This window comes from Rhineura floridana, chromosome 9 (genome assembly GCF_030035675.1).
Source record: "Rhineura floridana isolate rRhiFlo1 chromosome 9, rRhiFlo1.hap2, whole genome shotgun sequence".
Lineage (NCBI taxonomy): Eukaryota > Metazoa > Chordata > Lepidosauria > Squamata > Rhineuridae > Rhineura > Rhineura floridana.
In genome coordinates this window covers 93,467,051-93,483,447 of record NC_084488.1, presented here as the reverse complement: position 1 = coordinate 93,483,447, position 16,397 = coordinate 93,467,051, and the positions used below count along the sequence as shown (strand labels likewise).

The 16,397-nt window shown below is 42.3% G+C and overlaps 1 protein-coding gene across 5 annotated transcripts in view; it reads right to left on the bottom strand.

Annotated features, from left to right (window-relative positions):
* The window catches only part of TBCK (TBC1 domain containing kinase), a 135,732-nt gene extending 121,264 nt beyond the window's left edge, over positions 1 to 14,468 (bottom strand). For 3 of the 5 annotated variants that reach the window (XM_061585463.1, XM_061585467.1, XM_061585468.1), the window contains exons 1-2: positions 14,278 to 14,365; positions 8,848 to 9,086 (exon numbers count right to left, since the gene is read on the bottom strand). In XM_061585463.1, coding sequence (XP_061441447.1) covers positions 8,848 to 9,086; positions 14,278 to 14,351 — 313 coding nt within the window. In that variant the 5' untranslated portion in view covers positions 14,352 to 14,365. The other 2 variants (XM_061585464.1, XM_061585465.1) reach the window with 2 other exon arrangements.
* Between the last annotated feature and the right edge of the window lie 1,929 nt (positions 14,469 to 16,397).

Sequence of the window (16,397 nt, the reverse complement as noted above, 5' to 3'; positions counted from 1 at the left end):
TATTTTTCCAATTTATTTTATTTACAGAGTTTATAAGACTTTTTTTGAAAATGAACTTTTATCCGCTATCATGAAAGAGAGTAAATTATAAGGCATTACATTCATTTCCCCACATTTATACATTTAAGAACATTCATCACACTTCTTCCCTCCTAAAGAAAGGAGAGAAACTTAACTTACAATTTATTTTAAATGTGAGAAAATATTTCAGATGCAATCCTAAGTTTCCCAAGAGAACTTCCTGGGGGCCATAGCATTTTACAGATCTCCCTCTCCCACAGGTGGAGAGGGAAGCCTGTGCTTGGAAGAATCTTCTGGCAGCCATGGAAAGGCTCATCACCATTGGTCCTCTGCCATCACTGTGCCAATAGTGGAAAGGGCTAAAAGGAAGGCATTCCAGTAATAGGGTGGACAGGGAGAGGCTTTGAATCCAAAGCCCTCCCATTTCCCAAAATATAACCTCAGCATGTTGCTATATCCTGGCACCAATGTATATCACTAGAACCAATAGGAAGGAAAATCTTTTTAAAAAAATATGCCCCAAAACTGCTAAGGGGGGGGGAGAGAAAAAACACTAGCCACCCACGCTACCTCATGCCCTGCTCGTGCAAGCTGGATAGGGCTTTTGATTTGACAGTTCACCTGCCAAAACTACTACCTCTCCCAACCCAGTAAGATTGCTCTGTTAAAATATTTAAGCAGTACTATTTATCACTGGATGAAACCCATACTGAGAGGGGGAAACTATGGTTGCTCTGGGGTGTCTGCGATGAAAGTCAGAGGATGGAAATGTGACATCATAAACTCGTCTTGTGGAAGTGCTTCTGGGGCTGCCCCCCCCACAACTCCCCTTCTGGTTCTAAAGTCATCAACCCCATCCACTGAAGGAGGAGAATCTGACCCCAGGGTGATGATGACAGGGATGGAATGTGGTGGGCCAGACAGCAGGTCCACTCCCAAACATGACCAAGTTTCCACCCTCTCCAAACATTCTCAGCAACTCCAGATAGGGCTGGGAGACTCCTGCCTGAAACCCTTGAGAGCCACTGCCAGTTAGTGTTGGCAATACTGAGCTTAGTAGAAGGTAACTTGCTATGTTTCTATCCCTAACTGGTATTTCTGATGGGGTCAGATCTGGCTCTGGTTAGGCGTCTGAAATGTTACAAATAGGCATTATGCAACTGTTTGAAATTTATGTTTTGAAATGATAAAGAATGAAATAACCTATTTTGTGTTACTTGCAATGAATGTTTTGGAACAGTTTATAAACATAAATACAGAACAATTAAAAAGGAAATATGACAGGCATATCCATTTTGCCACCATATTTTTGTTCTAAAATGCATCACCAGCTAAGAGTATTTTCAGATTTTCCTCTCTACATCATTATTCTGGTATAGTTGTAAGAATATTGCCATTCTTCATACAAGCCTCACTCCTTAAAAAAAGAAAGACAAGAAGATTTACAATGTGAAGCCTATCTGCTCTACTCTACTTTGCCAGACATTCTGCTTAAGACACACTGCTAAAGCTAGTTTAACAAAATTCACCATGTTAAAAAAGAGGGGGAAAAACTTCACTTAAAAGTAACAAAACTGATCCCAGGTGTAATGGTTATTCTCTTCCCCCACCCTCTTTTCAACAGTCTACGCCAAGATACCAGAAAAACACGATCATCTTGAATCAGTTTTGAACAGAGTATAGAAAACAGGAAAAACCTGACCTCTGAACTCCCCATATACATGAAAACACAATGTTCCTAAAACACAAGCCACTTCTGATATCTAGCATCAGAACAGGAGAAAATCAAAAGGGTAAATAGAACAAACAGTCAGGTGAAAAGCTGAATAACTGCAGGTTATAATAAGCATATTTAGCAATTGTTGCTGTTATGTGCCTTCAAGTCGATTACGACTTATGGCAACCCTATGAATCAGTGACCTCCAAGAGCATCTGTTATGAACCACCCTGTTCAGATCTTGTAAGTTCAAGTCTGTGGCTTCCTTTATGGAATCAATCTATCTCTTGTTTGGCCTTCCTCTTTTTCTACTCCCTTCTGTTTTTCCCAGCATTATGGACTTTTCTAGTGAATCATGTCTTCTCATGATTTGTCCAAAGTATGATAACCTCAGTTTCATCATTTTAGCTTCTAATGACAGTTCTGGTTTAATTTGTTCTAACACCCAATTAGTTGTATTTTTCATAGTCCATGGTATGTGCAAAGCTTTCCTCCTACACCATATTTCAAATGTGTTGAGAAAATACACCCCTGTCTCGCACCCTTTCCGATGGGGAACCAATAAGTTTCTCCAGATTCTGTCCCTACAGTAGCCTCTTGTCCAGAGTATAGGTTGCGCATCAGGACAATCAGATGCTGTGGCACCCCTTTTTATTTTAAAGCATTCCATAGGTTTTCATGATCTACACACAGTCAAAGGCTTTGCTGTAATCTATAAAGCACAGGGTGATTTTCTTCTGAAATTCCTTGCTCCATTCCATTATCGAACGTATGTTTGCGATATGATCTCTGGTGCTTCTTCCCTTTCTAAATCCAGCTTGGATGTCTGGCATTTCTCTCTCCATATATGGTAAGCGCCTTTGTTGTAGAATCTTGAGCATTACTTTACTTGAATGGGAGATTAAGGTAATAGTTCGATAATTACTGCATTCCCTGGGATCCCCTTTTTTGGAATTGGGATGTATATTGAAAGCTTCCAGTCTGTGGGGCATTGTTTAGTTTTCCATATTTCTTGACAAGTTTTTGTCAAAATTTGGACAGATTCAGTCTCAGTAGCTTGTAGCAAATCTATTGGTATGCCATCTGTTCCTGGTGATTTGTTTCTTCCAAGTATTTTAAGAGCAGTTTTCATCTCACATTCTAAAATTTCTGGTTCTTCATTGTACAGTTCCTCCATGAATGAATCTGTCATCCTGGCATCTCTTTTATAGGGTTCTTCAGTGTATTGCTTCCATCTTCCTTTTATTCCATCTCGGTCAGTCAGTGTGTTCCTCTGTTGATTATTCAACATCCCTACTCTTGGTTTAAATTTCCCTGTAATTTCTCTAATCTTTTGGAATAGGGCTCTTGTTCTACCCTTTTTGTTGTCCTCTTCTATTTCTATACAATAACTATTAGTTCTCTTTATCCCTACGTATTAGTTGCTATATTGTTGCATTTAGGGTTCTGACCGTGTTTCTATCTCCTTTTGCTTTCCTTCTCTCTTTAACCATTTTAAGTTTCTTCAGTCATCCATCGAGGTCTTTCTCTCTTTTTAACTAGAGGTATTGTCTTTTTGCATTCTTCCCTGATCATCTCTCTGACTTCACTCCATAGTTGTTCTGGTTATCTGTCAACTCAGTTTAAAGCCTCAAATCTGTTCCTTATTTGATTTTATTTTTCTGGGATGTTATTTAAATTGTACTTTGGCATTACGATTGTTTTGTTCTTCTTCTTTAGCTTTACTCTGATTTTTTATATGACCAGTTCATAATCTGTACCACAGTCTGCTCCTGGTCTTGTTTTTGCAGAAAGTATGGAACTTCTCTATCTTCTGCTACCAATTATATAATCAATTTGGTTCCCATATTGACCATTTCGTGAAATCCACGTGTACAGTCTTTCGGTTGCTCAAAAAATGTGTTTGCAAGAAACAAATTATTGGCTTCACAGAATTCAGTAAGTCTTTCTCTTGCTTCATTTCTGTCTCCTAAGCCCCATTTCCCCACAATTCCTAGTTCTTCTCTGTTCCCTACTTTTGCATTCCAGTCCTTCATGATTATCAGCACATCTTGTTTTGGTGTGTGAGCAATTTCTTCCTGTACTTCTGTGTAAAATCTCTCCAATTCCTCTTCTTTTGTGTTTGCCGTTGGAGCATAGGCTTGGATGATGGTTATGTTAATAGGTTTCCTGTTTAATCTCATTGATATCACTCGCCCAGACCTTGACTTCTCACTATTAAAGCAACCCCATTTCTTCTTAATTTCTCATTTCCTGCATAAAATATTTTGTAGTTGCCTGGTTGAAAATGTCCCATTCCTGTCCATTTTAATTCACTCACGCCAAGTATTGTACTGTTGATACGTTCCATTTCTTGCTTGACAATTTCTAACGTTCCCTGGATCATGCTTCTCACATTCCATGTTCCTATTGTGTGCGTTGTACAACTCCAGACTCTCCTTTCGCATCTGTGTGCATCAGCCTCTGGGCTTCCTTTCGGCTTTGACCCAGCTGCGTCATTAGTCACAGCGCTACTCGTACTTGTCCTTTGTTCTTCCCCAGTAGCTTGTTGAATGCCTTCTGACCTGGGGGTCTCATCTTCCAGCACTATCTCGTGTTGCATTTTGGATAATCTCTTCATAGGGTTTTCATGGTAAGAGGTATTCAGAGGTGGTTTACTATTGCCTTCCTCTGAGTTTGGATGCATCTTAGCCTGGTGTCTCAGCTTTGACCATTCCGCCTTGGGTGCCCCTGCTAGGAGTCTAGCCTCTTGATCTGACGGCATTGCTCTCAGCTTCTTGAACACTCTCAAACCCCCCACTGCATTAAGGTGTGCATCCTAAAGGGTGACATCTACCAATACACCAGGCATTATGGTAGGTAGGTTGTGTATTCAAGGAAGGCTTTGTATATTTCTAGGAACCCTCTGTGTGCATATGGAGACACACCATACCTTTGCAGATCTCCTCAGGAGAGGAGCATGCAAGATTTAAAAAATGTATTCAGGGATATCATTTTGAGTGAAGCCTAAACCGGCCCACATGAAGTCTGCTGCTGTGTGCACTGTGCCATCCTGGTCTTGCTTTTTTTGGTCATTAAAAAGTCTGACAGAATCTTGGGATTTTAAATAACATACTGACTTGCATATAGGCCATACACCACACCCCTAAAATAAGAGCTCCTTGAAAGAAATATATACTAAAAAAAAATAACAGAAAATTATGTAAAAATATAGAAAGGAAATTATAAGCCAATAATTAAGGACAAATGGGGAGGGACAATCAATTGTACAATGAATTACAGGGGGAAACCAATCAAATAATAATCAGTTACTGGCAGTGAGTATCAACTGCATAGTGTGGCCTATTTTGGGGCCCCCACATCATACCAAAGATATGAAGAAAAACACAGTTTGAGAGATGTAAGATTTTCAATGGAAGGAATGCTTGGGGGGAGGGTGTTGCCTGCTTCTAAAAACTAAGGCTGTACTCCTAACCATACTTTAGTGCACCACTGAATTCAGTTGGACTTACTTCTGAGTAGACATGGCTGGAGTTGTGGTGTAAATAAGACCATTTACCATGTACTAACCTCTGCAACTCTAACAAGGCATACTTCATAGTTAAGTATCACCAAAACACATGGTGTCATGGGCATCCATGGGCTCTCCTATACTGTCAGCTACCTTCTGTCCATTATTTGGGCAGAATAGGAGGTGGTGGCGGTCTCCGGTGAAAGAGCCCCGCCCTTAGTGGTAATGGACAGGGAGTAAATTTCTTGTTAAAGTCATTTTGTATTTAACACTTGATTCCAAAGTTCAGTGCTGGCAAACTCAGTGGCAACATTTGCACAGAAGTCATGAACCTTGGCTTAATTAACTACATTGTGCATGAACTGTGTCCAATTACTTCCGCTTCCCTCCTCCTTTTGCATGAGCAGTATACAAACTAGGAAGGGGATACCTTAACACAAGGGTAATGAACTACTGGCCCACCAATTTGGTCCGCAAAGTCATTTTCCCAAAACCACACCCACCTCCCAATCAGCTGACATCACTGGGCAGTTCAATTCTGCATTGGCTGCTCCTGCCAGTTCCCCACAGGAAGCTGGCAAGCAACCAAAGCAGCAGGATATAACCCCTTTTCATCAACTGGTGAGCGGGTGTTAAATACTGGTCAGGTTGGCTGCATGCACTCGTTTCCCTGCTGGGGACTTATGCATGCAGCCAAAACAACAGAATTTACCTCCCCTCTCATAAGCGAGTTCAATCCTGGTGGGTGCTGCTTCGCCAGCATGTTTCCTGTGATGCTAGATGATTGGCAGATGGGTGGTCCCACCCACCAAAGTTGGTTTGTGGGATGGGGAAAAAAATAAAGATCTAGCCGCCCGGCCAAAAAGGTTCCCCAGCCCTTGCTTAGTATTATGGCCTATTGTGGTTTGTTTATCCTTAGCAAGCCAGGATTGCTGGCCAGTTTTAAGTCAAGGTTGATTGCAGTCCATGACAATCCTGCAGCACTTCACTAGGTATGGAGAGGATTAGTGGGTAGGACCCAAACCCACCTGCTGTTGTTGACCCTGGTGTTGGAAACATGTTTGGCCCTCTTGAACTGTTTTCCTAACTGCAGCCTGTTTTCTTTTTCTGTCCCATGTGAGGCACGCTAGCAGGATTAGATATAATGGGCATAGAGGACAGATTTCAGTTGATATACAAAGCCCTGAACACTAGCGAAACATTAGATATACAAAGCCTTGAACGAATTGGATCCAGGATATCTTAAGGACTGGCTGAGCCCTTGTATCCCAGCTTGATCACTGAGATCATCTGGAGGAGCGCTGCTAGTTGCCCCCCATGTTACAGAGATCCGACTGGCCTCTGCTAGAAGTCAGGCATTTAGTGTTGCTGATCCCATGCTGTGGAACACTCTTCCGGCAGACTTAGCAAGCATTTTTGCTATGACCTTCAGGTATCTCTTGAAGACCTCTTAATGCTGGCAGGCCTTTGCAGTTGTTTAAATGAATTAGCCAGTCCCTTTAGCGATTACCTGCATTGTTTTTAATGATGTTTTATGTTTTATAGTTGTACCATGCCCTGATATTTTATGATATGGCGATATAGATATACTTTTATTAAAAAAAATAAGTAAATAAACCATCTGGATTATGGAGTGAGCAGTTTGACAATGGTACCAATTCTCTAGAGGGGAGGTGGGCTCTCCTTCACAACAGGTCTCCACGAAGAGACTGGAAAGCCATCTGTTGGGGATGATCTAACTCTAGTTTCTTGCATCAAGCAAGGAGTTGTGCCAGATTGCCTACAAGGTGCTCTCTAACCCTCTGGGCTGTATCCAACATTCTGCATCAGCTAGCACAAGGACTCTTGCACTAGTGGGTAGGTGAGTTTTAATGTTGAGCAACAGAGAACTCCAACGCTAATGGAAACGCATTGTGTGACAGATTGCGCAACCTATTGTGCAACAAAGTTACCAGCAACCTGTTTATGTGTTCTCTTGCATAACAACATTCCACTGGTGCAAACTTTTCACCAGCGTAACAAGTATACCATTAACTTACTTTTATTTAGCATTACATCGGATACAACCCCAACCCTATGACTCTCTCCTTGCTTCCATCCTTCAGCCACAACAACTTTAGAGTTTAGTTATGTATAAAAAGAAGTCAAGATGAGTTCAGTGGTGCAAAGGAGTCAGGCACGCTAAGTCCCTCTGAAATAAATGGGACACAACTAATCAGTCACAACGAATTTGTCCTATTGATTTCAGTGGGACTTAAAACTTGACTAATCATCTCTGGATTTGGGCCTTGGAAATGCCTCAGTATCTGGACTTCTGCACACAAGTACTGCCATAATTTTCATTGCAGTAAGAATTATGTATCAACATTTTACAGATATGTTTTTTCTTCAGGGGCAGACAAGCTACATATCAGAAATGGACAAGGAAAGCAAGAAAGCAAGGGACAGTTTCATCTCAACCTTCCCTGCAATCTGATGACAAGAGTATGGGCTTCCTCGTTTTCACCTGGTGGTGCTGCATATTTGTTGGGACTTCGGTTTCTATCAGCGCCAGCTATTAAGGCCAATGATCAGGATGACAGGAATTGTAGTCCAGCGATGGGCCAAAAGTTGTCCATCCCTAACCTAGAGGATGCTGCCATATTCATGAGAAAGCAGTGCCATGTTGATGGCATTTTAACACTGTAATAATCCTATACACATTTATCTGGGAACAAGTCTCACTGAATTCAGCGAAGCTTATTTCTGAATAGGCGTAAATAGGATTAAACTGTTCACAACAGAAACTCATTTTACTTGCTTGTTTGAAGATGGAACAATGACTTGGAAAAGTCTAGATACCTTCAATAAATGCCATTTAAAAATAGTAAATTGTATTGATTGACTATAAAAAGTTAAGACCTTTGTAAGATCAGAGCAAAAGATGCACTTAAAACTTAAGTCAGTGATTCACAACATTCAGTGGTCCACAAAATACACACCAAGAGGTGTGAATTACAGTTTATACTTCATTTTCACCATTATATATGCCTCACTAATAGGTTCCAAAATGTGAGGACTGGGAGAGAACTGTTGGAGCTGCCTTCTGTGGAGCACATTGCTTTTAAACTTCGAACATCAAAAGAGAGATTTAAAGAATTAAAGAAAAGGCAAGACAGATTGATGAATTACAGGAACCTATGAAACAAATGGACTAAAAGAAGCCTGCAGATTTTCTATCTTTTTTAAAAAAAAGAAGAGAAGCCCAAGAAGGAATGGGGATAGGTGGGTGGGGGGAGGTAGCAAAGAAAGACAGAGAGAGTGTGAAAAAGAAAAGGAAATACCTAAAAGTTATCAGTGTGAGCTGAACTACAAGATAACAAAGGCCTGCAACCCAGCAGCCCCCTACATCTGTGTCTGTTATGTGCAACAATAGAGACAAGACTGAAAAATGTTGCTACAGAGTCAGTCTGGGGAAAAGTGAAGTGCTGCCTTGGGAAAAAAAATGCTGACTGCTTCTTTGAAGCCAATGCTTTGAAACACATGTACAGAATAATTACTGTAACACTCCTGCATGCACACCCAACAGTTGCAGGGAAGGGAGAAAGAACACACTCACCATGCTTTCCACGAGAAATATCTACATACTGGCAGAGCCTGGGATGCGTAATTGTCTTCAGAATCTGAAAGCGCCCCAGGATCTTTATGGAGTTTGGTGTCAAGGGTAGACCGTTGCTCCCACAAACATCATTTGGAAGAGCTGAAGCAAAGAAGGTAAACGCTCCTAGTTCTGCACCCTTTAAGGGAAACATCTTGGGGGGTCCAGTGAGATGCCCCTGCCCATAAGTAGCGGTCCCCCTGAAAGAAAAGGGCAAATATTAACACGAGGCTGCAGGCTCCAAACCAGAAAATGGCCTGCATAGAACAAGGATTTTAAAGCTCACAGGTTTAATTGTAAGGTTAGTCCAGCAAACAAATACCATTGAACTTAATCCTGGTTATACAAGAGCAATGAAAGCTCTTTTGAGGCAGCTGACAAATATATGGAGCAAGTTAACAGAATATTTAGAGCATGAATTGAACTCTACGAAGGAATTGGCTATTTATTTAACTCTGGCAAGCATGGCTACAATCCAGAGAGCCAAATGCAACCTGGTACATCTGTGTGTATTTGAGAGCAGCAACACCTTACATGGAGGTTGCCTCCAGATTGTCAATAATCTGCAGGAGGGATTCAGGCACAAAACAGAAATTTAGGTTTGCACAATTAAAGTGGATTACAACACTCTGTTGCCCTGGAACACTAAACCCACTTTAAAAAACCTGACGTTGCTGTTAAGAAAGTCATGGGGAAATACACTTAAGTGTGGGATGAACAAGTGATTAACAGGATGATTTATAGCTACCATGCAATGAAATCAGGATGAATGTCCATTGTTGTAAAACCTCCCCACAAGCCAATCACAACAAATGCTCAAACAAATCAGGACGAATGCTCAGAAACAAGTCACCTGGAGATGCCCTGAATAGCAAACACTTTTTGAAATTCTCAACAGCAGTCTATTAGGCATTATACAGGGTTGCTGTTAGGAAGGAAACTGTCAGAAAAATTGTCCACTGCTGGCTAAATGACACAGGCATCAAGATTCTGTGTGCTTCCTCAAAATAAAATCTAGACCAAGCTGAGCGTGCAAAGTACAGAGCAGATTCAGACCCAAATTAAGAGCAACATACTTCATGCCCCAACACACGATTTCTACCAGAGAGGTCCACAAATTTAGGACTGCTTCCTTGGGCCAAATTCAAACGGCTCCTTCTGCTCTTCTAGCACGCACAACACCTTTCTCCTACCATCAAATCCCACACTGACTTTTATCAGTCCTAACGCAGGCATATGGGTAAATATACATCCCACCGCCCACTGAGATCCATTGCTGAATGCACTTTAACTATTCCTTCAGCTTTTACCATCTGTCAAGCGAGCACTAGGAATAGAGCCTTTTCAGTTATAGCCCCTAGTATGTGGAATGCCCTTCCACTTGACATACGGCTTTCTAACTCCCTCTTAGATTTTCGTCGACATGTTAAAACGTTTTTATTTCGCCAGGTTTTTAATATGTAAATGGCACTATTTCATTTAATGTTCATTTTAATTGATTTTTAATGGATATGTTAACTGATTTTATGAGTTTATTTACATTGTATGAGACTATACTGTTGTTCGCCGCTTTGAATTCTGTGAACGAAAGCGGGTTACAAATTGGCAAATAATAATAATATTCCAAGGTAGCTCCCCCACCCCAACGCAATTTAAAATGGTCCACTTTTTCTCCCATTTGGGCACATCAAGCCTTGGCAGGGAAATGGCTTACATCACAGAAGGACAAATCTGAAACCTGTAAAGCAACTAATTCAAATGTGTAAACAGGCATCAGATCTGTCACAGGTCAACTCGCTAACCAGACTACTCTGTTCTGATAGTGTCTTCATGTTCCAGAATCTGATGCTTAGAAACTAATAGGACAACCCTTGCTATTAGGACTTACTTCCAGCCAAAATATTCAGAGTTCCCATGTAATGGGATGAATTACTTTTGATTTTTTACCTGGAACCTTAGCTGTTTGGGGATATATAGCATGCTTCTCATTTTGCAGAAGGGCTGTACAAATATGGCAGTCAGACTGTTGTCCAGAGCCAGCAACGTATTATGCCAGAGCTGGATCAACTTTGCCGGCTAACAATTTCTTACCAAGATCAATTTAAGGCTTTGGCATTTAAGGTTCTATGTTGTTGAATTCCAGCTTCCAACATCATTGGCCATACTGGCTGGGGCTGATGGAGTTAGAGTCCAGCAACATCTGCAGAGCCACAGGTTCCCTTCTGCTGCTCTAGATGGTGTGGGACAAAGGTATTGAGATGTGAAGGGCCAGGGGGAAATGGAAAAAAATAGGGAACTTGTTCTCCCTGCTACCCCCCAAGATCTTTTTTTCAAATGGAAAATTTGGAAATGGGGAACAGTGGAACAAAAAAACCTCAAGTGAAATATCTTTCCTTTTTGGGATGGCTGAAATGCTTTTTAAGACAAGGTTTTACTCACTGAAAATATATAGTATGAAGAATTTTATGCATAACTATTTACAGCTGTAGAGAATGACAATTCCTATGTCTACTGCAGACCAACCTTCCCCAACCAGAGGCTCTCCAGATGCTGTTAAGACTCCAAATCCCAACAGCCAGTATGGCCAATGATCAGGGGTGATGGGCTTTGTAGGTGAAAATACCCTGAGGGCACCAGCTTGAGGAAGGCTGTTGTAGACATATACAAGACTCAAATCCAAGATGCATTTGTGCACCCAGAGTGTGTTGTCACCTTCATAAGAGGAACATGCAAGGCCTTTCCTTCATGAGAGGTACATACAAGGCCTTTGTTTTCATTTGTTGACCTCTGATCTAGTTTAGAGATGTTAGAACAGGTGCAGAGAACCTGTAGCACCCCCCCGAGGTTGATGGAACTACAACTCCCAGCAGCCCCAGTCAGCATGGCCAATGACTAGGATAATGGGAGATGTAGTTCAGCAGACATAAGGAGGGCTAAAGGTTCCCCACACATGCACTAGAAGCAAGTACCCTGCCTCTACTATCCTTTTGATCTGGCCTTTCCCTTCTCATCTCTCCCTCCAAACAACTGTGACACAGACATTCTGCTACAAAACTAACAATGCAATCCTGTGGATATGTATGCATATAGGATTGCTTTCTCAAGGCATTTATACTTTTGAGCAGGGGTGGGGAAGTGGATACAGCCATCAGACCAGACCCTAGTTTCTCCCAACCTCAGGGGACCACTTTTGACAGGTGCTCTATTCTTTTTCCACTTGGCAGCAGATTGAACTTGCCAATCCCAGTCATTTCTCTACGCCAACACAACAACAAGAAATGGAGATAGAAGGTACTTGAGTTGGTCCTAGGATTTGGGGTGGGAGGCAAGCAACACAAAATGAAAATCGCCTTTCAGGACCCAAAGCAATGGCATTATTCCAGCCAAAGCTCCTTAAACAAGCCTTCCCCCCTCTTACATAACAAGAGGAAAAAGTGAAACCAAAACTTCAACTAGGTTGAGGAAGAGCTAGTTATAGAGCATCAACATTTGTTCCCTGAGCTAATATGGGCTGGATTTCCTACATTCCTATTCCTTCAACAGCACATCTAACAGTCTTCAGCCCTTTCTATTAGGCTCCATGAACTGCCTAGTTTCCCAGATCAGTCTCTCCACGCCCTTTTTCTTGCCATCCTTTCACTATGCCACCCCACTAAACCTTTATTGTGCCTTTCGCTTCTCCATTCAACCTTTCTCTTCCTTTTCCCCCTCTTACCATTTACATCAAACTCTTTTCACTCTGATGCAGTCTGCTCTTAAGCATGCTTACTCAGCAATTTGCCTCACTTAGTTCAAGAGGGGCTTTCTTCTCAATAAACATGCACAGAATTATTTATTTTATTTATTTCATTAAACTTATAGACCCCCCCATAGCCGAAGCTCTCTGGGCGGTTCACAAGACAAGAAACATCAGAAGTACAATAAACCTATAACAATATAAACACATTAAAAATTTAAAATGTTAAAAATTAAAACAATATCCACACATACAAGCAAGTTAAGAGCATATTAAAAGCATGTTAAAAAGCCTGGGTGAAGAGAAAAGTTTTAACCTGGCACCAAAAAGATAGTAACGTTGGCGCCAGGCGTATCTCCTCTGGGAGATCATTCCACAGTTCGGGGGCCACCACAGAAAAAGCCTTTTTCCGCGTCACCACCCTCCGAGCTTCCCTATGAGTGGGAACTCGGAGGAGGGTCTTTGATGATGAACATAGTGTACGGGCAGGTTCGTAATGGGGGAGGCGTTCCAACAGGTATTGTGATCCTGTGCCGTGTAAGGCTTTATAGGTCAGAACCAGCACTTTGAACCAGGCCCGGAAACAAATAGGCAGCCAGTGCAAGCGAGCCAGAATTGGTGTTATGTGGTCAAACCGTCTGGTCCCCGTGAGCAGTCTGGCCGCTGCATTCTGCACAAGCTGCAGTTTCCGAACCGTCTTCATAGGCAGCCCCACGTAGAGCGCATTGCAGTAATCTAACTTCGAGGTTACCAGCGCATGAACTACTGAAGCAAGGTTCCCTCTGTCCAGATAGGGGCGTAGCTGGGCCACCAGCCGAAGCAGGTAAAAAGCACCCCGCGCCACCGAGGCTATCTGAGCCTCAAGTGACAGGGATGGATCTAAAAGAACTCCCAAGCTACGAACCTGTTCCTTCAGGGGGAGTGCAACCCCCTCCAGAACAGGTCGAACATCTTTGCATGATTTCTTTTGCTTTTTCATATATCGCCTTCTTTTGCTTCTTCCCCATCCCCTTCATTTGGGATTGGGTTGCTTAAAACAGATTTATCCAGGAGACTGAATAAGCTAAATTCCTATTATTGGACATTTTGGACTCATGCATATTCAAGATCTAGAATAGGTGTAGAGAACATTTGGCCCTCCACGTGTTGCTGAACTACATCATCCCTGAACTACAGCTCCCATCAACCCAAGCCATTGGCTATGGTTGCAGGGGCTGATGGGAGTTGTAGTTCAGCAATATCTGGCGAGCTAAACTTCCCCAGTCATTGTTCTAGGCATCATGCCCTCCATATGTTGTTAGACTCCAGTTCCCATCAGTCCCAACCAACATAGCCAACGGGCAGGAATAATGGGAGCTAGGCAACATGATGTTCCCCAGTCTCCATCTCTGAGGGCAGGCAAAATCACAACATTAATTATAGTTTACTTCCAAAGTACCCCACTCAGAAACCTTAAAAATGATTATCTATACAGCAACCTGCTACAAACTATCCTTCTCAGAATTCTTGGAACGCATTAAAAACAGACGGTAACTCTCCACAGCCCTTTTAAAAAATGCATAACTCTGCATGAAACATGATCATAACCACCAGGCCTTACACGACACACAGACTACCTAAAAAGAACAAGCAACCACCGCACGGCTTTACATCACCTCTCCCCGCTCCGACTCGCATTCCCCGAGCTACTAAACACATCTCTCCCTCCCGACAAGCTCCTTTCCCTCATGAGCTCCGCCTGTAGAACACACACACCTGTCTCCGCCAGTCCTTCCTCCCGTGACTCCGCCCACCCCGTTTTCCTCTTCACTCGACTGGCCAGAAACGGATTGCGCGCGCACACACTTTTTGTCCCCTCCCCCTTTTCTTCTCAAGGAGCACGGCGTGCTCGCGCATGTGTAGAAGAGCCGGCGTGCGCGCTTCCGCTGCCGGTAAGGCTAGGCGGGTAAGTTTTGGGGGCAGTGAACTGGGGATCAGCGGGAGGTTGAATTGGGAGTCCTTTCATGTGTGTGTGTGTGTGTGTGTCTTTTAGTGGTTGTCGGGAGTCGTTACCGTTAAGGGTGGGGAGTGGTAGTGGTTGTCTTATCTTTTTTGTTGAGGAAGCGGGAGGATCAGGAGGGAGCTCTTGAGGCAAGGCCTATAAACTGCATGAGGTTTAAAAGGAGTCCTTTGCTGTTGGGGAAGGACAAGCGAGTGACGGCTGCCCGTTATGACAGCCGAGTAAATGTCTTGTGGGGGGCAGCTGTTGTTAAGTATTTCGTAGCAATAATAGCAACATCTTTCAGTATCTTCAAAGAATAATAAATTTTAATTATGACATAACTTTTCGTGGACTAAATTATGCATGAAGTGTAATCCTCAGTAGGTATGCATACACATGAGTGTAAAAGAGCATGTGTAAGGTCGATAGTGTATATTATACATGTAGTGAATTGAGTTGGTGGCTGGAAGAGGGCACAATGAGGAGGATGGGGAATGAGACCCATGTGTAGTAATTCGTTTTTGTTAAAGTAAGCATCCTCCATTTTATTGTCTTGGTATTTTTCTTACTTGTGTACAGTACATGTGAGATGCTGCAGAGAGGATGGCTGAAGAAATGTTGGAAGACTGCATTGCAAGAGGATAGTGAGGGGAGGAGGAAATGTATCTGTGGGGTGCCAAGTACCCTGTGGACACAGTGAGAGTATACTGACCAGCATGTGGTGAATGTTGGGGGGCTGTTTGGGTGCTCATTAATCTTACATTTGGGTGAAAAGCTTCTATTCCAAAGTTGCTGCTGTCATTCTTTTAAAACTGTTAGTGCAGTTTGTCTCTTCTAGCATTTCATGGCTATCTGGCCCTGTTTTTTTTCAGTACAATAGGGCCCCACTTTACGGCACTTCGCTAATGCAGCAGTCTCAATTAGATGCAATTAGACTAAAGCTCCACTCATATGGCGCTTGTTCCGCTTTTACGGCAGTTTTTAGGTGTCGTGCGCCATTTTATTCAATGTGTCCCACTTTTCAGCGGTTTTTGCTTTTCAGCAGGGGTCTGGAACGTAATCCGCCATATGAGTAGGGCCCTACTGTATAGAGGTATAGGTACTCAGCTCATTCTCGGTAAGTATGTAAAAGGTCCCAGGTTCAATCTGTGGTAGTGCCAATTAAAATAATTGAATAACAGGTGATGTAGAGAGCCACTGCCAGAGTACACAGTACTTAGCTAGATGGACCTGATATATTCCTGTTAAGTGCTAATGCATCATGTATCTGCCTGGTCTGTGAATACATCTATTAGCCTTTTAAGATGCCACAAAAGAGTACAGTTTTTGCTGCAGCAGACTGACACAGCTAAACCTCTGGAAGTTTATAATAGGGTTGCAGTCTGTATAGCTTCTAAAGAGAGCCAGTATGGTATACTGGTTACGTTAGAGTGTTGGACTATGATCTGGGAGACCAGGTTTCAAATCCCTACGCAGCCATGAAGCTCACTGGGTGACCTTGGGCCAGTCACTGCCTCTTAGCTTCAGATGAAGGCAATGGTAAACCTCCTCTGAATACCACGTACCATGAAAACCCTATTCATAGGGTCGCCATAAGTCGGAATCGACTTGGAGGCAGTCTATTTCCATTTTTCCATAGCTTCCAAAATGAGAAATGCTAAGGCTAGGTTTCAAATGTTTTTAAATACTTGTTTTTTACCTGTCTTTTATTGATAACGGTAACTTTTTATATTTGTTGTAAACTGCTTTTGATGTGTTATTACAATTAAGTGATATATAATTTTTTCTTAAATA